We start from the raw sequence: 25,334 nt of genomic DNA, 5'->3' as shown, positions 1-25,334 counted from the left end.
TACTGACTTTGTAGAACGTGAAGTATTTGTATTTTAAACCACCTGAAAGCCCTATCCTCATAGAAGTAACTCAGATGAGGTAAAGTCGTTTTGAATATTTTGTGAAAACTGTCCTCACCAGCCAGCCTGGAAGTGCTGGAAAATTTCTTTGGGTGAAAATGATAGGAGCCATGGCCCAGTTTTGGGAGCTAATTGGAAGATGTAAAGTTCAGATTTAAATTTTTAACTCTGATAATGTGACTATTTGCTCTAAAACCGTGGTAGCAATTTTGTAACATTCTCAGCTATTGTTCTCACATCTGTTGCTGTTTGAAAAATATTCTTTCAAATGTACACACAAAAGTGGCCTTGTCACATCTTAACTGCAGCCATTTTAGAGAATAGCCATTGTATTTCTACTGCAACATCTGGTGGTTAATTCATTTTTAAAACTCAGAAACACTTTTACTGTAATTTTTTTGTTCACAGGCTATTTAGAGATTCTGGGAATAGCAAAGTAAGATACAACATTCCTATAGTTGTAAAAGGTCTTTGCTATCTTCAGACCTTGCTATCCTAGATGCAACTTAGGCTATGTTCACATTACCATTTACTGTGGCTCCACTGCACTCCTACTGTTGATGCTTGAAGCCAAGAACACATGACATTGGCCACAATCCATATGTTAACCTGTAGTTTGATGTGTTTCCCTTCAAACCAGCTTCCATCTGATTTGAAAACATGAGCTGAGGTATGTACATTTGAGACAGCCATCATGTAAACACACATGAGAGCTTCATGAATAGGAGTTCAGGGGTGGTGGTGGTGCAAACAGGTCATGCACACTGGGGAGAGAAATCCCCACCCCCTCTCTGGTGCACACAGCAGTGTGCAAATGTCTAATGTGTACATGGACAGAAATCTGCATCTTAAGCTAAGGCTACGTATTGAAATAAAACTGAAAGTAAATTTAATTTGAACTTGTGAGCAATGCCAGTCTCAAAAACACAGAATTCAGTTTTTTTGTATATTTCTTTTGACAGATGGTATCGGTGCCAACAGCAAACACAAAGATCCATGGCAGCACAGTCCAGAGGGTAACGAAAGTGCCAGCAAGTCTTTCTGTGTCATGCATGTCTGCCCAAACTACGCCAACAAGTCCATTTGGCTCTGATCCTCATTTTGTTACAGAAAACATCTGGAAAGCTCAGAATAAGATTAATTTATTATATGAAAAACTGCAGACCATGGCTGAGGTATCAAGTTTTTCTCATAATATTTTGAGTTCTCCCTCTCTTTTTTAAAGACATAGAGTAATTGTTTATAGAATTGCATTGCAGCCTTTGGTTTCTGTTTTTTTGCTATTCTGGCTCCAGATATGAAAACTTAATGTAGCTTTTAGAGTTAACTCTGCAGAGAAGATACCAAGAATCCTGAAATGTGTTGCTGAAGACTGGTTTTTATATAACTGAATGTGCTAATTGCCCTATTGCAAAACCTCCAGGTGGGCAATATGTGAGAAACCTGACAAATTCTAAAAAACAGCATCCCTGCCAGTTTCCTCCAGTCATGAAGAAAACCAGCTCAAATGGAAAAGGCTGACTTTTTTTAAAAAAAATGCTCAGACTTATAGCAGGGAAATGTTTTAGGGCAACCACCAAGAATAGCTCTCTACAACAAATGGTGCTATTAACAAAGCGTTTCATGTCATTCTTAAATTCATCCATGAGTGAAGACAAATGTTTGGGTATGCTGGCCCAAGCCATTATATCCTGAGACTCCCTTCTCAGTTTCTCCTGAGAGAAGAATTTAATCTGAAATCTATGGACAGTAGCAGAATTTCAAATATATCATGACTCCCATCTTCCACATGTTTCACATTTGACAGTACTAATGCACAAATCATGGCATAGGACTACACAAATAGCTAACGTTTGGTGATTTGTTGGTGCCTCAGCTCTGAATTTGTTTTTAATCTGTTACCCTCATATACTGCCTTTGTGTTGATATATTTGTATATTTGTATCAGAACATATTTATTCTCATACAGTGTTTGGATACTTATTCCTAAAGCACAGGAGAAAAGAGTTAGAAGAAAGGATCCGACTCTATCAGTTCTACAGTTCCTGTGAAGAATTTCGGTCTTGGATGGATGACAAAGAGAAAATTGTTCAGACTATTCAGCCAGCAGCAGATAATGTGGAGACTATGCAGCATAAATACCAGGTGCTGTTTCCACCTACATTTTCCCTGGCATCCTTACTCAGAGTCATAATTTACTTCAGTCTGTCAGTCAGGGTTGAATTTAGAGGAACCATTTCTGATTTTAGGATAAAAACGACAGAGATGTGTTATGGGGGGGGGGGACGACTCCCAGCAACTGTCAAAAGCCTGCAAAGTTAAATGGGGGGGGGACCAACCCTATTTATTTCAAATTCATTTTGTTGCAGTTCTAATACCTCATAAACAAGGCAGTATTAGGAGCACAGGCTAAACAATTACGCCTAGAAATGGAGTTGTGCCTTTGACTTGCAAACCTACACAGTACATAGGTCCGTTTTATTGTTGATAACAATAGTTGCTCGGTAGTCAATTCCTATAAATACAGGCACTTTGGAAAATAATCACACGTGTGCCAAAATCCCAGGAGGGTGGTATTATGCTGCTACCCCTGACCCATGCTGAAGACACTTGGATGGAGCAGAAGTTGAAGTGCATTAAAACAGTATCAATAAACTCTGAGAAGATCAAGAGGTCTTGAATTGTTTTCGAACCGGGCTGAACTTCTCATTTTTCCAATCTTAAATCCAGTTCTCCACATTTCTGCATAAATGAATTTTTTTCCAGTGTTTTAGTGTGGATTTCTCTTAATAGACACATTTTTAAACCACTCTGAAATTTCCTGTTGGTATAAAACTGTTGTTTGTCAAAGTGTGGATTTTCAAAGGAAACATTATTTCACATCTCTTGCTCACTAAAAAAAGAATGTGGACTATCCACTTGTTTGCTTCTCAGAGTGTTAACAGGAACAACTAGGTAAAAGTGAAGCATCACACCACTGAAGTTAATGTGGGAAGTAAATTAAATCTGTTTGGGAAAGTAACCTGATGATAATAACCTTGAGAGAACTTCCAGAGATGGATGTCTGTAGTAGCAAGAACAGAAGTTGTGGCTTCTGAAAGACTAGGAAATTTATTATAGCATGGGCTTCAATTCACTTCATCATAGCTCAGCTGGCAGGGGTGTGGGGTGCCAGGTATAGGGGGAAGAGGGGGCTTCCCCAATATTTTTGGGCAAGGGGCAGTGTCTCTCCCCCCCAAAAAAAATATTGAGGGGGCTGCCAGGAGCCAGGCAGCAGCTGGGACAATAAAGATTTTTGCTTTTGTCCTCTGCGCATCCTGCCCCCACCCAGCACACACCAGGTGGTGCCATGTGACGCATCATGTGGCTACGTCCCCTCAAAGGGGGGGGCAAGTCAGTGCCCCTGGTGGGTGCTCACACACACAAATGTTGTAATCAGTGCATCAAACAGCAGGGAAATATTTAAAAAGTCCATGACCAGTCTTTGTAAACCATTACATAAGCAAAATGACCATTCACAAAAGCAGCAGTTGGTGATCTCAGTTCACGCCTGATACCTGAGAAGTAAACACCCTATTCAGTTCTAATTCAGCAGTTTCATGCTAGAATTTCAAGGGGAGAGACCCTAGATACTGATGTGTAAAGCAGGTTACCAAAGATTCTTTTTGTTAGTTAAATTCTATAACTTCAAAGAGTTAAACAAGAAATTATTACTGCTGTCTTTGTTGGTTTCTGTTATTCAGAGTTTTCTAACGGAATTGGCTACTGGGAAGAGACAACTGGATGAGATCAGTTGCTTAGCAGATATGTTTTCAAAGAGCAGTCCTGGAAAACAGAATGAGATTCATGTCTATCAGAAAGAGATAAATGCAAGGTAAATGGTGGTTCATATATAGAGTTAACCCTGGGATGTCTAAAGGATAAGCTTTACTTTAAATGTAACTTCTGGTTTAGACATAGTGTTTTCTAGAAGGTGGTTGTTTTATTGATGAATTGTTAATTATTTTATATAATTTAAGTTACAATTGTATTGTTCTTTTTGAGGTGCCTGTTTGCTTGCACAGACGAGAGCAGGCTACAAACTGAAACACCCATCGTGTTCTTCATAAGAATATGATACACATGTTGAAACACATTAACTTTAGAGTAAATTGTCCCTGAACATGTGCAGTGTTCCTTTCTCTCATCATAGTCCAACAGCATAGTCACCACTGCAGCAGCCTTATTTACGGTACTTTTCGGCTCTTAGGTGGGAGCGCTTGGAAGCACTGAAAGAGGAAAAGGGCTCAATGCTGATTGGTGTGGCTGACGTGAAGATGTTCCTTCAGGATTGCCAGGACACTCAAGGGCTGCTACAAGACAAGATGGCCCGCCTTGAGGACTTAGGACATGGGAACATGCCTACTGTTCTGTCGGCTGAGGCGCGCAAGCTGACAAACTTTGAGCGAGAGGTCTTAGTGCTGGAGAGAAAAATTGAATACCTGAAGAGTGTCGCCAAATCGTAAGAAACCAGCCCTTTGGTGCATTGTAGTCAGTCCTGGGGGCCCTGATTTCAGGGGGATTTAAAGTAAGAATAGGGAGATCTGGTGACTACTTTGGTAGGCATGTATTCTGTTCTTGCTGGGTAGCAGCAAGAATTGCTGTCTCTGGGTGCAGTAATGGCTTCCTTCCCTTTTTCAAACAGGTCTTCTACCTTATTGAATTATTAGGAACTTGGATCTAGTTTGGTTGTGGATAATGAATAATCCACAGCGCTTGTGGTCATTGATAGGATTTAGGACATATCATACAATTCAACAACCCACAGGCACCCCCCAAAACACACACACATTAACTGTGTACATGGGAATTTGTAGAGAATCATGGTGCATTTTAGGGAAGTTTTTAATGTCTGATGTTTTATTGTATTTTTAATATTTTCTTGGAAGCCACCCAAAGTGTGGCTGGGGAAACCCAGGCAGAAGGGCAGAGTATTATTATTATTATTATTATTATTATTATTATTATTATTATTTATTTTATTGCTGCCCACGTTCAAAGCCCCATAGCATGCAGTATAGGGTTCCCTCCTTTTCCTTTTGATGATGATAAGCATTATTCTGTCCCACCTTTCATCCAAGGAGCTGAGGGTAGCACTCAAGAGAAGGAAATGTTTTTGCTTTTCTCCAGCACATCCAACCAAATCTCCCAGCTGACATTCCTTGATGGATACCGGTGGAATACAGTTCAGGTCATAATGAACTTGATCTGAGCCCTAGCACTAATTCAAAAATGTGTCTTGGCTTCATTATACAGGATCAAGGATACCAATCCCGCAGAGAGCAGGGCCATAACAGAACAGGTTGAAGATATGGAGGAGCTCCTGTTATTGCTAAAGTCAAAGGCAGATGAGAAGGGGAAGGCTTTGCAAGTAGCACAGGACCAACAGGCCTTCCTGCAAGACAGCCGTCGACTTCTGTGGTGGGCAGATGCCATGAGAGAGAAAATGGCCAGTGAGGAAATGGGGGTAGATGTGGCCTCTGCAGAGCTGCTGCTAAAGGAACACCAGGATTTGCTGAAAGAGATACACAGTCAAAACCACAGGTAAAGATCTTCTTCAAAGGTGTATGAGTGTGTACCAATGCCATATTTTGCAAGAGAGGCATAAAAGAAGTCTGGAAAGGAGAAGACCCTGAAGTAGGGTAGCCTATATGGTGTCCTTCATACATTGTTGGACTACAATTCCCATCATGTCTGTGTTGGTTTGGTAAAAGGGAAAAATACTAGATATGGGTATAATGAAAAAGGAGAATTCCCTGGATGCCTAGATCCAGGTTTAGGGCAAGTACTCTTTGGTGAAAGAGCCTCAGCAGAGATTTAAAATCACAGAACGTGCAGCAAAGTAAAATGTGGAAATATAACCTGTTGGGCCTTTAAAATACCCCTTCAAAGTTGCTTCCAAAGTCCCCCCACTTCCCTTAGAGACAACACACTGCATAAGTTAAAAATAGTTTCCTTCAAAGGTTTGCTTCAAACTCTTCAAAGGTCAGATTTGTGTGCTTTTCCATACAGCAACAAGAAAAGACAGGCAGAATAACTTAGGTTCCAATAAGTGGTAAATGTTTCTGCGTCAGTTCTGTATCAGGAAGTTTTTAATGTTTGATGTTTTAGTATGTTGTGATATGTGCTGTGAGCTACCCAGAGTGGCTGGGGAAACCCAGCCAGATGGATGGGATATAAATAATAAAATTATTATTATTATTATTATTATTATTATTATTATTATTATTATTATTATTATATTAAAATTATTTGGCTGACGAATGAGTAATGATTTTAATCTCTGGAATACAGACGTTAGCAGAAGGAGTGCTATTTTTAATGTAAATAAGTTTATAGAGTTTTTAATTACCGGGTACATCAGCTTCTTGACGCAGATGTGGCATACGCACACAATAAAGATTGATTTATTTGCATCAGTGTTCAAAACTCCCATTGTTCTAGGTGCATTTTCAACAGGGAATTTCATTAGCGCAAGCAGTTTCTGAGCTCTGGGCTCGGTAGCGTGCCTAAGATTTCAGATTAAAACTGCAGAATGGAAGGAAAGGAGGACCTTTTTCTGCCTCCCCACTTCCAGCTACCCCCTTAAGAAAATTAGGGGGGTGGGCAGACCATGTGAAAATGAACATATTTTAGCTGCAGTTCATTCATTTTCAGCTTTGTATCCTTGTTATTAAACATACACGCCTAGATGTTCTATTGTTGTGCCCATAACCTAGGTTTAAGGTGCCATTTAGCTCCTAGCTTTTATATTTCAGTTTCTATCACTGATTTGCATAGAAACACAAAGAAGGCTCGCTTAAGGCATGTGGTCTTAACTTGGAACAGCCAGCTTAGACCTCATTGGTGGTAGGGTGGAAATCAGAGAACAAAGAGTTTGGTAACCGTTCCTCCCAAGGTGATATGGTGTGACCTAGCTAAACCTGGCAGGACAGCTTACTCTATGGTCTTAACCCCCTCAGTGTTAACCATGTTGGCTATATGAGGCTAATTTATCCTACATCTTCACCAATTGTTCACCATGCTGGCTGCAACAGATGGAAGTTTTAGTCCAACAATATATGGAGGGCACCATGTTAATTAACCTTTGTCCCATAACATGTTTAGCACTCTTACATGGTACCAAATACTGTTCTACTTGGGAGGGAAAAGCACGAGACCTATGATGGGCATCCTTACTAAACTTTTGGTACTGTATGTGTATGTTGCTATGTACATGTTTGAATTGAATGATATTTCAAGAGTTCATTGTATGAAAATAAGTTAGACTCATCAGCAAAATGACATTGAATATCATAACCAAATGCATACTTTATTTACATCATCAGTGCAAGCATTGTATTTAATTCAAATTTCAGAAACTTTAAAAACAGAGTTGTTTCCAACTAAGCTAAACTCAGAGTAGACACACTGAAATTAATGGACCAGACTAACTTTAGTCCACTTATTTTAATGGGTCTACTCTGAGTATGACTTAATTGGATACCACCCATGGTCTTTCCTCAGAAAACATCTTTTTATTGCTTTGTCCTTAATATAGCTATTTACAGATCACATTTCTGCAAGTTTCCAAAAACGAAAATTGAAGACTGAAAAAGTAACAGGTTTCCATGAATAAAGTACTGGTCATTAAAATAATTTATTCTTAAGGAAATATGCATTTACTTGATGAAGATGTGGTTTTCACTTATGACAACAATACATGCCATTTTTGTGGAACTTTCACAGGTTTAAGCAGCTGCAAGAGTTGGGTCAGAAGATAATGGATGGCCCATTCAACACCAAGGCTTTGGAAATCTGTGAGTCTGTGCAAAAGCTTGCTCAGCAAAGGAATGAGCTAGATGAATTGTGGGTAAAGCGGCGCAAGAAGCTCCAGGAAGATGTTGAACTTCAGAAATTTAATAGAGAAATCAATGGCATCCATGCTGCTCTCTCGAGCCATGAGGCCTTTCTCCAAACTGATAATCTTGAGGTAAATACTTATCGCTACAAAGCTGATCATATTTAAATTCAGAGTAGAAGTTAGTAATTTGTATCTGAGGTAATAAATTATTGGTATAAAAATATTTTTTAAAAACCTTTCATGCTACGTTGGATCTCATCCAATATTTAGAGTTAGGATGAGATATAAAAATACCACAACAAATACAAAACACACTTGGTTTTTTGCAGTTTAATCTTGCATATATCTGAGAATGGGGATCATTAAGCCATGCTATTAATCGTCCCCCACTAAAATAAATCTCAATGTTCTCCTCTGCAGAAAACTGAGACAGCATTTATATATGTATTTTTATATACATCTGTTATACACGCATGAGTTGTATGAGTAGAGAAAATTCCTTGGTTTCAAGGATGATGTGTTCTGATATCATGGAAAACCTTGTAGTGAGACATTAGCAAAGCCTAAGTTATTCTAACTGGAAAAACCTAGGCATGTTCACTGACAAGTTTATTGTGAAGGCTGCTTGCTTGCACAATGAAGAAGGCAGAGATAGAAGATATGCCAGAGATAGTGGCTGTGTTTGAACATCATGTAAGCAATGGTTTATTGTGGTGAGAATTAATTTAGCTCAGCACTGGGCCTGTATACCCCTCTTCCCCTTCCGTTTCCTGACACAACTGAAAGTAAGAGATCAGAAAATTTTTCTTCTGTTTTTGATTCACCACAGTTTGTCATGTGCTCTGAACCCAACAAAATGTGATTAACCTTAATTATGGTTTATTTGAAACTTAAAACCATGGTTTATGAAGTTACCTTGTTTCAAATAACTAAGGTTTACATTAACCACAGGTTAGGCTTTTAATATAATGCTGGACTTAGGTTAATCAGAAAGAAAATGAAATGTTCTAGTCTCCTGATTACGGCTGCACCAGAGGAAGAGAGGGGTCTATGGACGGCCTCAGCCCTAGACTTGCCTTGGTTTGTTGCCATCAAAATAAGCTATCGTATATTATGACTTAAAACATATCTGATGCCATCTCCGAAACTGCTGTAAGAATAATGAAGTTGTGAATTTTAATCTGTTTTAGTAATTTGACTTCTGGTAAACTGTTTTGAGGTTTTTTACATGATCAAACAATGTATAAATATTATGAAATAGATAAAATGATAAATGAAGGAATAAATATGCTTGCACCGTGATGTGGGATTAGGGCTAATTTGAACATCCATACCCCACCTCCTGGACTTCTCAGTATTTGGTTGGATTCTAGGGAGGTTGGGAATCTACCCAAAGATCAGGAGAATACAATGGACATGCAGTGCAGAGGAAGGAGAAAGTGAAAATTCAGAATGAGAGGATGTTTACTAATTGAAGAGAAGGCTGAGGGCAATCTTTCAATTCCCCCTGTCTCCTTAACATTAAGAAAAGGCAAACGGCTGCATTCAACAACCTGCTGCCAACCGAATGGTGCTGGGAATGTTGTGATGTTGGACCATAGTTCTTGGGAACATCTTACGTGGGACATGATGACCATCTCCATGGACAGTCTTGCATCCTCACATATCAACATTCTCAGCACCATTTGCAAACCTACTGCTGAATGCTAAATCACCTGACCACCTCATCCATCTGTAAATACTCCACCCACTCAAAAGTGCTTTGATTTTTGTAGGAATCTGCCAAGTTCACAGAAGTTCTCATCACGCCTTCATTTGAAGGTTGAAGGTCCAGTGAATGTGGGAGGTGGGGTCATGCTCAGCCAACGTGGGGTGTGGTCATGCTTGTTTTCCATATCTTCAGGACCACGTTGGTTCTATTCAGAGCCTCCTGAAGCGGCATGAGGATTTTGAACGAGTGCTACTGGTGCTGAAAAAGCGAGTAAATGCAGTCAATGAGCATGGATATCAGCTGGTGGAAAGGGGCCATTTTGCTTCTGACACGTACGTATTTGATTTTCATTTTTCATTTATTTAGATCTGGAAGACAGGAAAGACCAAGGCCTATTCATGCATGATATTAAGAAACACATTAGAATGCCCTTTACATTTTTTGTGTCATGGACCGCTATTAATGCTATTAGATTTTATTCCTTTGTAAAAGGAATTTATACAGCACTAGCCTGCCTTCCTTTAGCCAGAAAAATCCAAATGTCTTATACTGAATAGCAGAGTAAGCTGTGGATTAATTTGAGTTAGATATTCAGCTATCCTAAACTGTCACAACACCCTGTAGATCAGTCTACTAAGGTACAAAGAGATGAAATGTTTTACCAACTTTGCAAATTATTTCTGATAGAGCTCCTTGCCCACAACCCATGTAATACCTTTTGGAGAAGTTGAATCTCCTCTTATTTCATTTACAGGATTGAGGAGAGAATGGCTGCCATACGAGAGAGATGGAAATTGCTAATTAATAATAATGAACAGAGGAAGAAGAGGCTACTAGCTTCTCTTCTATTACAGGTTAGAGGGCAGTGTATCATAAACCATATGTAGAGAGATTGGAAGGGGTTTGCTTGTTTGCTTTGTTTGTTTGTTTGTTTGCTTGCTTGCTCTCTTGCTTGCTTGCTTACCTAGGTTGGGTATTCTCCAGTTCAGGAGTACCTAACATGGTGGCTTCCTTTTGTTTTGGACTACAACTCCTATGATCTCCAGCTGTCATGGCCAAGGTCAGGGGTGATGGCAGCTGTAGTTCATGACATCAGATTATACAGTGGTTTGCAACCAGTGTGTTGTGACACCCTGGGGTGCCTTGAATGATGGTCAGTTAGTGCTGCGGGCAACACAGGCCTTTGTCCCTCTTTCCTTCCCTCCCTCCTGTTGCAGCAGCCCTGGCTACAAGCTCCCCAGGTGAATGGTGCTTCTGGGCCTGGCCCTGTGGGGCAGGGTAAGGAGGCACCTCTCTTTGGGGCAGGGGGAGCAGTTCAAAGACCAGGTGCAGCGACAGCAGCTGCCCGGAGGGCTCCCAATGAGAGGGGAGAGGCAAGGAGGCTGAGGGAACACTCCACAAGGGAGGGTGTTCAAAAAGCTCTGTAGGCAAGGGGTGACATTACTGGGCTCCCGAGCCCCACATGGGTGCCACAGAAAGAATGTAGCTGGTCAAGGGAGCCATGGACTCAAAAAGGTTGAAAAACCTCTGGATTCAGAAAGAGCATATAGTTTATCCTAGAATGTGGATGGAATAACACATGTTTAAAAGCTTCCCCACACAAAAAATGACCTGCATGTAGACACTAGCATATCAGGGAGAAGGTTAGGCCTGGATACAGCTCTTTGATATGTTTGCTTTCCACAGCAGATCATTCTTTGATGCAGGGAAATATTAGGTATTGTGACCTTTCACTGGTGTTCTAAAGTGTAACCTGAAGAGTTCACCTGGGGCCTGTTTTAAAGGATGGGTATGTAGTTCTTAAGCTTTCTTTGCAGGGAGTGTGCCACTTTTGTATTCTGCATTGGCATGAAATAAATGCTGGTGATGTTTATAGCAGACTTTCATATGTAAGGGATAAGAGGCATTGTGGGTCACAGGGACATATTACCACACCAAGTTCTTGAGGGATTGGCCCAAGTTTGCCTTTAATGCCTACTGCATCATATATTCCAACTTTCTGATAAGAAAGGGCTCACCTAACCTGCTCTAAAAAGAGTATTTTGACCAGTATGCAGCTGTAGGAGAAATTTCAAAATAAGAATCAACCATAATGTTTTTCTGTGCTGTAACTGCGAAGGGTCAGGTTCACAGGAACATCCCATAATGTGACATTAAACGTTGTAATTGAATACACACTATGTTTAATGCATTTTTTGTTTTTATTGTCTTATCTGTAAATATATGTTCCAATGTATCAATATGTACATGGGGGAAAAAGAGATTTAATGCAATTGTAGGAGTTCACTCACGACACTGCTGAGCTTTTGATGTGGATGGAGGAGAAATACAAGATAGCATCAGATGAGTCCTACCGTGAGCCAACAAACATACTACGGAAGCTCAAAAAGCATGAAGCTGCAGAACAAGAAATGATGGCCAATAAGAAGCATTATGTGGAGCTGATGGTGGTAAGGCTGGTCTCATGGAGACATATTGATGACTGGCAGAATAGCCAACAATTCCTTGTTTGATTAGAACATTTCAAATTTAAGTACAACAGTTCTGTGCATATTTCTGGATTCTAATAGCAAACAATCAGGCCTGTGCTCACATGCACAGCACACAGCACTGGATCTGGAATTCTGTGTTTCTGAAAAGCTAGTATTAAATTTTTGTTCTTAAATTAAATTTCTAATATTAAAACTTAAAACGTGTTGGCGCTTTCTGCAGAAGCGTAAAACTAGGCTTTCAGGGGAAGCAAAGTACAGAGCCTCAAAGAACTGTGCATATCAAGTATATTGCTTAATTTGCTGTTTGTAATATCACTTGAGATGCTTGCATATAACACTAAAAAGCAGAAATTGAATTTTAAGAATAAAAGAGTCTAGTAGCACAACAGTTACAGCTATGTATTAGGAAGAATGTTCTAAGCAAGTGTTTGTTTGTTTGTTTGTTTGTTTGTTTGTATGCATGCATGCACTTTCCCATCATATGGTGTTAAGAGATGTCAAAGTTCATGCAAAAGACTGATGGGAAGCAGAGTTTTCCTACAGCAAAACAGATGAAAACAACACACTGCCCTTAAGTTCAGCTTGAATTCAGCCTTCTGAAATCAGGGCCACCAATGTACAGCATTGTTGGTTTGTTCAGTGACTGGTTGGTGAGCATCGCTTTGCAGTTTTTAGGATACTGGCTTCTTCTGCATACAATGACTTTGACATAAACAGAGGCAGATAGGAGTAACCAGAGCTACAGGAGTTTTCTCTTGACCAAATGCACTGTCTCTCTCCAGGCTGGAAAACAGCTGGTTCAGGATGACCACTATGCTGCAGATTCCATTCAAGATAAAATGTCAGAGCTGAAGAAGAAATGGGAGAAGCTGTACAGCAAGATGATAGAGCGAGGAGACAAACTGAGGCAGGCCGGACAGCAAGAACAACTTATGGAACTTCTTGAGGTCAGGGGCAAATGCCTTTCCGCCAGGAAGGCTAGGGCTAAACTGAGTGCCATTGCCACTGTTCATAAATTTTAAAAGATCGTTGGCCATGTTGGTTGGGGCTGATGGGAGTTGAAACCCAACATCTGGAGGGCTACAGTTTCCTCTTCCTGTTTTAAAGTATTTAACCAGTGAATAGTTTTAGGTTCTCAAACTAGTAAATAAAATGTAAAGTAGCGGAATACCTGAGCATCTGCTTTGCATGCAAAAGGTACAAGTTTTAGTCAGTGGCGTAGCGTGGGGGGTGCAGGGGGGGCCGGCCGCACCGGGCGCAACATCTGGGGGTTAGGGTTAGGGGGCGCAAATCCACGGGTTAGGGGGCACAAATTACTTGCCTTGCCCCGGGTGCTGACAACCCACGCTACGCCACTGGTTTTAGTCCCCAGGCAGGGGTGAGATTGTCCCTTGTCTGAAACTCTGAAGAGCCTCTTCCAGTCAGTGTCAACAGTCATGAGCTAAATGGATCAATGATCTGACTCTATATAATGTAGTTTCCTCTGTTCCTCCTATGACAGCCGAAAATGAGCATTTGCAGTGCTCATAGCAGATTCTGCACCAAGGAATAAAAACCAAGGTGCAGAGCTTGCTGAATGGTTGCACCATTCCATCAGCGCCACAGAGAATTTATGCCAGAGGAAAGAGAGCAAAGCGGGGAATCATCCACATGTCAATTATTTCCCCTTTAGGATGCTGAAGAGAAGATAGAGAAGGTTGAGAAGAGTCTTCGAGATGCAGAGATGGGCCATGACATGCGTTCTAGTCGCAATTTGCTCAAGGAACACAGTCAGCTGGAAAACGAGATGCAGGGATTGGCTGAGAAAATGAGCTCGATTGTGTTGCATGCCAAGAAAATGGCTACAAACCATTTTGACAGTGAAAGGATTCTGGATGAGACACAGAAGTATTTGGAATGGTGGGTTGCTCTTTCTGTAAACATAGTGCATTGTACAAGGCTTCATTATTCTCCTGTCCATAAGGATTTACTTTTATATCTCAGCCAAGCACAGTTTGATACTGCTTGTTCCACAGAACTCAGAAGACTACTTTAACAATAGAATAAAGCATAAACTTTTTTCCAGCCAGAATTTGCCAGAACTCAGTTCGGGCACCTCTCAGGTGGGCGCCATTGCCATTCTAAGAGAATGAGAGAGGTATTCATAGTGAGTTTTGGCACCTCTTTTTCTAGAAATAAAACACTGGAATAAAGCCAAACATAACATAAGCAGGTAATGCAGAGAGAGCTAGTATGGTGCAATGAAAAGAGTACTGGGCTTGGATGTGGTGGAAAACTTAAGAGTCAAATCCCCACTTTGATATGAAGGGATGACCAAATCATTATCTCAACCTAAAGTACCGTATTTTTTGCCCCATTAGACACACCACCCCATAGGACGCACCTAGTTTTTATGGGGGGAAAATAAATAAATAAAAATTTATTTCCCCCCCCCAGGCACGGGGCTGGCGCGGGGAAAGCCCGAGCTTCCCCCGACCCCAGCCCCCAGAACAGCCTGCTATCCGCAACCCTAGGGAGCCGCGCCGTCTCCCCAGGCTTGCGGAGAGCTGCGTGAAGCCCGGGCGCACTCTTCAGCGCGCCCCAGGCTTCGGAATGCAGGCAGCTCTGCGCTGGGCTCCGTAGGGCCATCCAGAGCTGAGCGACGCCTGGGAGCACAGGCAGCTCTGCGCAACCCTTCGGAGCCCGCGTGTCTTCAAGCCGGTCTCCCAAGGGTTGCGCAGAGCTTCCTGAAACCTGGAGAGCGAGAGGGGTCCAGGCTTCAGCGAAAGCCTGCATTCGCCCCATAGGACGCACACACATTTCCCCTTCATTTTTGGAGGGGGAAAAGTGCGTCCTATAGGGCGAAAAATGCGGTATCTCACAGGCTTTTTTGCAACAGTAAAATGCTGATCAGCTTCCCTGTTATTATTAGCTTGCCACTCTTCTTTCTTGCTTCCTTCACCAGATTATTAACAGGACACAAACACACAAAAATCATTTTCGTCGAATTATGATTGGAGAAATGACTCTGCTGGCTTCTATAATTCATAACATTCCCAACATGCAATTTTATACTGATTCTTCTAATTAGTTTTGGCAATGTGAGTGTAGAAAGCAAGCTGGGTGCAGAAGATTAAAATCAACATTTCAGCAATATACATTATTATAGAGGGGAAGATATTTCACTGACAGCTGGATCACTGACCTTTTCTTTGTGACTCATCAGTTATGTTGACTAATAAGAATGTTTGCTTATTGAGGGGATCCTGCATTTTCTTGGGCTGAGTGTGTGAACTTCATTGTTTTAACATCTGGTTCATAGGTTTGCCTCTCTCCAGGAACCTCTTGCTGAGAGAGGCCAGCTGCTTCAGGCCAGAGTGGAATTGTTCCAGTTCTACCATTACCATGACATGGAAATGAAGTGGATTAGTGAGCGGATGTCAATGGCCAGTTCCACAAACCGAGGCCAGTCCTTGAACGTGGCTCAAAGCTTTCTACAGAAGCACAAGGTGACTCCTGAGTTCTGATAGCTGCTGTCACAAGTTTACAGCATGTTTTCTATTTCAGGATGAGATTAATAGCTGATTCTCCAACCAACTGGAAGATGTTTCAGGAGAGTTTGCTTCTTTCCCTAGGTGTAGGGTTGAGATCTGTAATGGTAAACAAGTGGCAGCTTCCTAATGCCATGGCAACATGCTTGCTTGATTGTTCTGTACTTTAGCAGTATGTATGTGACCTCCAAAAGCATAGTGAAGCTGGAGACCACTGGGCAACTCTAGATGCAGAGAGCCTGGTGCTTAGCAGAGAGAGGAACAAGGTACCTTCCAACCTTCCAACATATGGCTTTAATGAATTATTTTTGCTGCCCGCCACATTCCAAAAGAGGAATATCCTCGAGCTTATCTGATGCCATATAGGAACTATTCCATAATTGTATCACTTCATATATATATATTACATAAGTGAAGTGGTGTTTAGAAAGGCTGTTGCTTTTTGTTATCTTTTCCTCTGCCTTGAATAATCAAAACTATTAATAATGAAAAAAGAGAGTGCCACCCTGAATATAACAGCTGTGCTTGCCAGAATCACATTGCACTGGAATATAAAATGGCTGTTTCCCTATGTTTCTGGAATTCCCTTTTCCTGCAGACTCAACAAAATATGAGCCATAAGCTTTTACAGAAGTGCTACGGTATGCATGTTTAGTATTGTTTTTAATTGTTTGGTTTTCAGTAACTGGAGGGGGTAATGGGATATTATTACATTAATTGGTATTTTATGCATTTGTTGCAAGTTACTGCTCTTGAAAGCATAATAAATTTTGTGTGCAGATGAATGCCTTTGAAAGGAGCTTACATTTGGGGTTTGGACTGGACGGCTGTGTTCCCACAGCAGTGTTTTCTAAACACAGATGAACAGCAAATGTACTATGCCAACGCATAGAATCATCTGAGGATTTACTTCCTCACAGCAGGATCTCTTGGCAAATCAGCCCAGCCACTGAAAGAGAGAGAGAAGAATTAGGGAGCCTGTGGCGTCCCAGATGTTGCTGGATTACAACTTTCATCACCAGTGACATTTGGTTATGTGGCCTGGAGCTGATGGAGTCCAACAAAATCTCAAGGGCTACAGGCATTTATACCCCTGCTATAGACACTCATTTTAAATGGCTCCAGGGGATGGAGAAAATATTGCAAATATGTGCTTAGTGAAAAGTTGGATCATTTACTAGTTGCACTGCACAGAGATTAGTGAGCATAGAATTTGCAGTGGAAATGGAGAAAAAAGAAACCAAATTTCCTTAGGGTAGGTTTGTTGACTTTATCTATTACTTTCCACAACAAAAACTTCAGAAACAATTTACAACAGGAACAAAATGCAGTAATGAAAATATGTAGTATCTTAAAAGCATAGAATAAAAACATCCAAACATTTGGTGCTTCCAAAATGCCCAAGAAATCTAACTTAAATCTTGTGATGTGGGTGGAGGGTAAATAAGAATCTGTAGGAGTGGGTGTCAATTTGCGAAAGCCGTAGCAGGGAAGGAAGGAAGTCTGAGCGTGACAAAGCGCAGTGTAAATAAGAAAACACTAAGATGCTGGATGTAAGAGTTTATGTTTAATTGGACTTTGTTTTTGGAAATTTGACTTATGTTCTTATTTGATTTTGATTTTGAAAATTTAATAAAAAGTATTTTTTTTTAAAAATGCCCAAGAAATCTAAAATGCCTGGCACCTAAATGATGATAAAGTTATTCCTCTCTAAGACTAGAATTCATGGACATTCTGTGAAGATGGATGTTGGTCATATAAAATAGAGTTCTTCTTCATTCAGTGAATCATTAAACTATGGAACTCGCTTCCCTAAGAGCCACTGATGGCCACCCACTTGGATGGCTTTAAAAGAGGATTGGATGAATCAATGGAGGATAAGACTATCAGTTGGTACCAGCCATGATGGCTATCTCAGCCTCCCAAGTCAGAGGCACTAATGCTTCTGAATACCACAGAAGAGGAGAGTGCTGTTGCATCGGGTCCTGTTTCTGGGCTTCCCACAAGCATCTTGTTGGCCACTGTGAGCACAGGATGCTGGACTAGATGGACCATTGGCCTGATACATCAGGCTCTTGCTCTGTTCTTATATTCGTACATGGAAGGCCTTCTTGGAGACAACATTCCATATAGAAAAGGCCTCAATCACCACACTCTGGATCTGGCATGTAGGGAAGGGCCTCACATGACAACCTCAGGATCCAGGCAGCTTCAAATGGGGGAAAGGTGGCCCTTCAGGTATAGGGGTCCAAGCTGAGGACATTACTCAGTTTCCCAAGAATTCTTCCATATCGATGTAATAAAGAATGAAATAATGGCTATTTTCCCCTTCCTACTTGGCTGGGTGATCTTGCATTGCCAACATATTTTAGAAGTTACATGAATAATCGGTTTTTACTTTCTTCTCTCGAAAATTAGTGTCAGAATGAAACACCTCAGCTTGACAATATTCAGAACATAAGACACATGTTTAAATTTAGCTCTGGTGTTACGAGTGACAGGAAGCTTTTTTAAAAGTTTATGCTTCAACATGACAGCAATTAAAAAACGCACATATGGTTGAAAAAGGCAATGCAGGATGGCAATCCCTCTCTCAAATTTCAGTAACCAAAAGACATATTTCCTGATTTTATTTTTGCTGGATAAAGGCCATATTTAGCACCCTGTGCTAAAGCCAATGTGTAACAAATAGAAAACCACTGATTCTTTGTTAGGAATTAAGAAATAGGGTAGTAACTTTAATCCATCAAGCATTCAGCTTTCCAGAATAATTTATCCTACTAAATGTTGCCTGTCTGTTTCTAGCTATCAGTAGCTACTGGTCAGAAAGCTGATCAGAGACAATATGTTCTCAATTGCTAGTTGCTGGGGATCAAGAGAAAGGAAGTGCTATTGCTCTCATACCCCAATTGGCCAATGCAGGAAACAGGATACTCGAGTAGATAGGGCTTCGGTCTGATCCACCGGGGCTTTTCTTATGTTCTTATCTTACATGGCAAATGATTTTCACTCCTCTTTTCCCACACATGCTGAAAAGATCTTTCTGTTTACAAATTTATTTCACTTCTGCACTCCTATAACATTTAGACCCCACAGAACTCTAGCCCCACAAAATGTGTGTTTTTCCTACTATATATCTCCCTACAATAAGTTCCTTTTCCAAAATTAATTTGCAAGGAGATTCGCCTTCCAAAAATGAATTTCCAGGCATTTGGATGATCAACACCTACATTATTATTTTTTAAATAGTATTTGACCTTTTAGACTTTTGGGGGTTTTACTCCAGAAATAACTTGGTGGCTCTGAAAAATGGAAAGCACCTTCTAAGTTGTTATAAATGCCTCTTTTTACTACTTTTAGCCCTTACCTCTCACCTTTCCATGGCATTTCTGCATGTTTTTCTTCTACTAGGAATTGCAGGTAGAAGTGAATGGTCACAAGCAGCAGGTCTCTAGGGTTTTGGAGATGGGAAGAGCCATGACAGATAGCAAGCCTGTCCCATCTCAGAGAGTAAAGGAAAAGTGCCAGGAACTGAGCAAAAGCTGGCAGGAGCTGGAGGAAGCATGTGAGGAAAGAATCAAGCAGCTACAGCAATCTGTTGCCTTCCATCAGGTATATTTCACTATATATTGATTTCACTCAGTTTGCAAGCCATGTACCTTAAGTGCACAAGGTGCCAAAGGTCTAGAGGATTTGAATGAACTCTGTGTGTCTGCTGCAACTGAGGACCAGTTCGCAAATGTGGGGTCACCACTGCTGTCTTTATAAAGTTCAAGAGGACATACTCCTGTTCAAATGAGTTTACAATCTAAAAAAAAATTAACAAAAGGGAGACAGTGACAGAAGAGGGAAGTGAAGGCAGGGGTAAACAGAACAGAATCTGTGTTATTACAATCACATATTCTTAGGCTTACTTGCAATCTGGAATGGAGATGCAGGGGTTCTGCCAGAGTGATTTCCCTGCTTCTTCCCATTCTACATCCTTCCCTCAGATTTTCTCCAGAGAGTTGTCAGAACCCCCAAAACAACACATGCTGGGTGAAAGGAGAGATTACAGAATGATCTTCTTAGCACCACGTTGAATTCCACCCTCTATTTTGCGTATTTCAACAAGCTTCTCATTTTGCCTACGGAATCAATTGCTTTTTAACTTGTAACAATAGTATTTTGCAGGAAAAGTTTCCCTAGGGAGAAAAATAACAATAACCATTATTTTTATTTTTTTAAATTACAAAGTACTTAATAGATATCTTGGACCTGGAGAGTTGGGTAGCAGAGAAGTTCCCACTGGTAACCAGCAAAGAGTGTGGCAAAGATGGCGCTGCAACTCAAAAACTCATTAAGAAACATAAGGTAATTCTGTGCACAGTCTTCCTCCCCCACCACCCCTGCCCCAATGAATGTAGCAGGTATTATTGAAGAGGTTGAATAGTTTCTTTCCTAGCCTGAGGTTACCCTTAAGGATGCCTGCCCAGTGGACGCACACATTGTGGAGGCTAAACTTAAAATGGCTCTGTCTTGATCAAGGTATAGCAGGTCAATGTTATATAATATTCCAGCACAGTGAATCAACTGCATGTGGTCCTTCAAAGTGCACCCCAATCCCCAGAATCTCCCCCTCCCTCTCTCCCTTTGTCCTAGGAGAACCCTTGCCGCAGGCCTGTGTTATAGAGCCCTGCTAGACTGCCATATGTAAGATTTCTGCCCCCAGAACCAGTTCTGTAAGATTTAATCATGAAGTGATAATGCCCTTTCCTTAGTTGGAAAACAGCTATAATTCTTCTGGCAATAGCTTAGCCTTTCCAATAATGAGTCATCCATATATTCAGTATATTAATTGGCTCCTGCAGTTTGCCTGAAGGAGGCAAAAATTAAATACACAGACTGTTTGCTTTTGCCAGGAATAAATCTGCTGGAAAATGTCTAGCCTCAATACCCTTGTTTTAGTCTCAATCCATTTGATGTTTGTTGAAGCATTTGTCGAATCAAATATAAACTGTATAGAAATACATAATGTATAACATGTATGATGATGAATATAGTATTATCAATAAAACTTCTAGCCTCATATTCGCACCTCAGCTGTTGCTTCTCAACTATGTATGTTTGGCCTCACTTTGCTTTCTATTAGGCCCTGGAGCATGAAATCAACATCTATCAGAATTTAGTAATGGAACTAGGCGAAACTGCCAAAACGCTGCCCCTCTCTGGCTCCATCCACTATGATGAAGTTGACGCACCTCAGGAACAAGTTCAGTCACAGATTCAGGAGTTGCAAAATATGGCCATAGCAAGGTAAGAAAATAACAGTCCCAGTTTCTTTGTATGGTGTTTTGTTGGGCTTTGATCTTCTGCCAAACCATATGAAAATCAATAGCAAAGCTTCTGATCCCTTCAAGAGGCTTTTCAGGCAGGGATGGCCCTGCCATTAGGCAGAGTGAAGCCATTGCCTCAGGCAGCAGATGCTGGGGGACAGTAATTTCTCCCGAGCCCTGCCAACTCGGCTGTTGCCCTCTGTTGGAGATCAGAGCTATGTGTGACACAGGCCTACCAGATACCCCTAAACTAGCCTGCTGCCTTCGGGTATGCTGGAAGATGCCATCCCATTGACACCAAGTGTTGAAGTAAGATCCAGCTGGCAGTCCAGTCAGCTTCTAGAAAAGGAATGGGAGTGGGGGACATATCATAATTCATCATGGGCCACAAATATCTTGAGCTGGCCCTGGCTTTTGATCATGCTTATTATTATTTCTTAAATTTCTATACCATCCTTCATCTAAGGATCACAGGGTAGTTCACAATATAATGTTGATGAATGCATATACAGTACATATTGTTGCACACTTCCTACTTCTCAGAACATTGGACAATCCCTGAATCATTAGTACTACTCAGAGTTGGTTTCCTGTGAATGAGAGAGTATTGGAAACCTATAATGTTTTGATTTGTTTTATTTACCAAGTGGAGACAAATAGCAAGCACTCTTAGAAGGCAGCAGATGTGGTTCTCCTCCATCAAATCTCCAGAAAGAGGCATTGTTCCAGACAGAACTCTCAGAAAATATTGGTGGGGTGTGTGTGCAGGGAGCGGAAGTCCCACTGTGCAAATGAAAGTCCTTGTGCTAACAGGACTTTGTTGGACAGAGGTTGCAGTGTTTGTTTATTTCAGGAAATTATACCCCATTTTTCACTACGTATCTCAAAGTAGCTTACAGAAAAGTAAAAAAAGGTACAATATAAGAAATACCAATATAATTGCATTGTGATTCATACTTCAGTCTTGGATATACAGCTCAAGTCAGTTCTCTTGAAAATTCACAGGAATCAAGTTCCTTAAGTATAACTATGATATTGATATATATGTAGTGCAAGTTGAGGTTAAAGAGCATATCAACTGACCACTGTACACATTCACCAGACCTCATGGAGAATGTATACATAATACACCCATGAAGAGAGAATTGTGCACATTTCCCAGTCAATATGCACAATCCAACAGGCCTAGGAGAAAGTGTATATCTCAACTGAATTTAGTACATTCTCTAGCTATCATGCAAGATCCCCAACAGACTTTGGGGAACGTACATATCTCAACTGCATTTGTATAGTTCCCAGGTAATTTTAGACACTGGATTTAATGGTCTTATGATTTCCCTCCAGCCCCTTTAGATGGTTCATTTATTTCACTTACTTCAAAATGTGATCAGCCAGCCCAACTGGTCATTCTGTTGAGTGCAGCCTTGGACACCTGCTGCAAAAGTCCTGCCTTGACAGCACTGTTGCTATTATCTATTTCTCTCTCCAAAAAAGGGGCAAAAGGCTGGAGGAGACTCTTATATTGCATGACTTTCTGAGGGAATATGAGGATCTGGAAGATTGGATCAGTCAGCAGAAGCAGGCAGCCAGTTCCGATGGCTATGGGACCAGTTATGAACACGTCCTTGTAAGTTATATTATAAAGACAGCAAGATATATTAAAATGCACCCTGCTTAACAAAGCTTTGTGTCAGGGGTTCAGGAGCAGAGGCGAGGGCAAGGGAGGAAACAGAGAACGAGGGGGAGGAGGCAGAAGAAAAGATGAGTGATGACGACGACCCGAGATCTCCGAGTCTTTCCAGTGAATCAGAAGATTCACAGAAAGGAGCACCAGTGGCCAGGGCAAGGGGGGAGACTAGGGGGACACCCCAGGAAGATAGAGCCAGAGGGGACTCAGAGGGGAGCAGTTGGAAATCGGGACCAGCGTCACCGCCAGAGAGCAGGGAAGAGGAAGGGCGCCAGGGATCAAGCGCTGGCAGCTCACAACAGGAGGGAGGGCACGAGTCAGGAGTGGCCACACCTCCATCGGGGAGCGAAGAGACGGTTAGACGGAAGGTGGAAGGTTGGGCGCGCGCGCCAAGTTCAAATGCACAGGAAGGTGGCGCAGTAGGCAGCCCGGAAAGGGAGCCAGGTCCTAAAGCCCGGCGCAAGGAGACAGGAGGGTCCGGGGGGTCAGCGTCAGAAGAATCCCGGAAGGAAGAGACCCCGGGGGGCAGAGGGACCCAGAGAAGAACAGTCAGGCGGAAAAGGTGGAGCAGGGCTAGGATATTAAGTTGGTGTACAAGGGGCGGAGATTCAGACGGAGCTTCGCCGATCTAAGCATAAGACGTAGAGTTGCACGCAGCAGCTTGAGAATGGAAACTGTAACTCAATAAAGACTTTTATTTAATGATCGCTGGCTAGCGTGATCCTCTGTGAGCTAGGATCTGGAAGCAACTCTGACACTTTGTTACACCAATATATTTTGATGGAAACAACTACCAAGCTCTGATGAGCCTTCATAAAGAGGATTAGGTGTAATATCAAGAAGTGAATTAGTTTTGTTAGCTTTCGCAAGCTGACAGTTTAGGAATCTAGCAGACTTAAGATGGATTGTGCAAGTGGTGAAACCATTGTGGCTGACTTGTGGTTAATCATTATGCCAAATCCTTTGTAAGATGTCAATGAAGAAATGATACAATAATTTCAGGGATGTTTTTCAAATGACTGAATAAGCCATGCAGAAAAGTACAAACAGTATGCTTGAGTGAAATAAGTTTGAAGGGTTATAATTAACCTGGTTGATAATCCTTTCTGAAACACTCTCGGTTTTTGTTTCCCAACAAACGTTTGTAATTTGCGGATGGGTGGTTTAACCAAAGTTGAAAAGCAGCAACTGCTGTGTATGTATTATGTTTCACCTTTGAAAAGTTCCACAGGATAACTTAAATATTTTTTAAAAAACATTAAAACAGGAATATTAAATAAGCATAATCTAAAGTAGCGCTAAAGTAGCATAATCTAAAGGACGCGGGTGGTGCTGTGGTCTAAACCACTGAGCCTAGGGCTTGCAGATTAGAAGGTCGCGGTTCGAATCCCTACGACGGGGTGAGCTCCCGTTGTTCAGTCCCAGCTCCTGCCCACCTAGCAGTTTGAAAGCATGTCTAAGTGCAAGTGGATAAATAGGTACCGCTCCGGCGGGAAGGTAAATGGCGTTTCCGTGCACTGCTCTGGTTCACCAGAAGCGGCTTAGTCATGCTGGCCACATGACCTGGAAAAACTGTCTGCGGACAAACGCCGGCTCCCTCGGCCTATAGAGCAAAATGAGCGTGCAACCCCAGAGTCATCTGCGACTGGACCTAATGGTCAGGGCTACCTTTACCTCTGCCTTTAAAGTAGCAGTATAAAAACAATCTACCAAAATAAAAAAGACAACAGCAGCATAAAAGCAATGTAGAGAGATGTGTTTTTTTATGGGAAAATAAAAGTGATCTTTGCCTGGCACAAAAATGACATCAAGGAAGGCACTAGGAGAACATCCCTGGGGATAGTATTCCATAATCAGGGTTCTGCAAGTGAGTTCTTTCCCCCTTTTTAGCCACCCCTTGTCACACCTTAGATCATGGAGGCACCTGACGAAGTGCCTTTGTTGATAGACAGTGACATGTGGAGACAAGTGGTCCTTCAGGTATCCCATTCCCAATTTCTGAAGGGCTTTAAAAGTCAAAGGCAGTGTTCTAGTCATGATAGACTAGCCCAGGCACATTCAGCTCCCAAGAGACTGCAATCTATTCCCAGTATAAAAAAACTGGCAGTTATCTACCCATTGTCATTGGAGGGAGGATTAGCATGCGTGGGGTGGGTGGGTGGAAGGGGAGGATTGCCCAGAGTTATTGAGCTTTTTTTAGGAGGGAGTACCCAGAGTTGTCGAACTTTTTTAAAGGGGGAATGCCATAAATCACTCAACAAAAAATCCGCCACTAACCAACGCACGCAGCACAAAAGCAGATGCCAAACAACTGCCCACGTGATGTGACAGAGAGACAGAGTGAGGGGGGCGGAGAGCGGAGACATTCATTCCCCAGTTTTTTTAATCCCGTGATTGATAAGGATACCACGATCGACTGCAATCCACCAGGATCACCTGGGGATCTACCTGCTGATTGTGGTCGACCGGTTGAACATGTCTGAACTAGCCTGTTGAACTCCCATTGAACTTGCATTGTGAGATCAGCAACTAACTTTATTTATTTACTTATTTATTTATTTTCAACCATTGGCATGCTCCTTAATCGCAGCAGTCTCTAAGCAGTGCACAGGAGACTCAGTACAATGAAACTTCCCACCTGCTGGAAGAATAAGTAG

The 25,334-nt window shown here is 41.6% G+C and overlaps 1 protein-coding gene across 2 annotated transcripts in view; it reads left to right on the top strand.

Annotated features, from left to right (window-relative positions):
• The window catches only part of SPTBN5 (spectrin beta, non-erythrocytic 5), a 113,931-nt gene that overhangs the window by 28,787 nt on the left and 59,810 nt on the right, over positions 1–25,334 (top strand). For both annotated transcript variants that reach the window (XM_083504674.1, XM_083504675.1), the window contains exons 13-28: positions 1,023–1,235; positions 2,053–2,205; positions 3,804–3,934; positions 4,310–4,561; positions 5,356–5,643; positions 7,828–8,071; positions 9,846–9,985; positions 10,408–10,507; positions 11,933–12,103; positions 12,928–13,092; positions 13,818–14,044; positions 15,447–15,633; positions 19,087–19,287; positions 19,912–20,028; positions 20,807–20,970; positions 22,485–22,617. In XM_083504674.1, the coding sequence (XP_083360800.1) occupies positions 1,023–1,235; positions 2,053–2,205; positions 3,804–3,934; positions 4,310–4,561; positions 5,356–5,643; positions 7,828–8,071; positions 9,846–9,985; positions 10,408–10,507; positions 11,933–12,103; positions 12,928–13,092; positions 13,818–14,044; positions 15,447–15,633; positions 19,087–19,287; positions 19,912–20,028; positions 20,807–20,970; positions 22,485–22,617 (2,886 nt within the window). The remainder of the gene's footprint in view (positions 1–1,022; positions 1,236–2,052; positions 2,206–3,803; positions 3,935–4,309; positions 4,562–5,355; positions 5,644–7,827; positions 8,072–9,845; positions 9,986–10,407; positions 10,508–11,932; positions 12,104–12,927; positions 13,093–13,817; positions 14,045–15,446; positions 15,634–19,086; positions 19,288–19,911; positions 20,029–20,806; positions 20,971–22,484; positions 22,618–25,334) is intronic.

Source organism: Podarcis liolepis (genome assembly GCF_965112155.1).
Source record: "Podarcis liolepis genome assembly, chromosome: 1".
Lineage (NCBI taxonomy): Eukaryota > Metazoa > Chordata > Lepidosauria > Squamata > Lacertidae > Podarcis > Podarcis liolepis.
The sequence above is the reverse complement of the archived record's forward strand: the minus strand, read 5'-3'. Positions and strand labels throughout refer to the sequence as shown.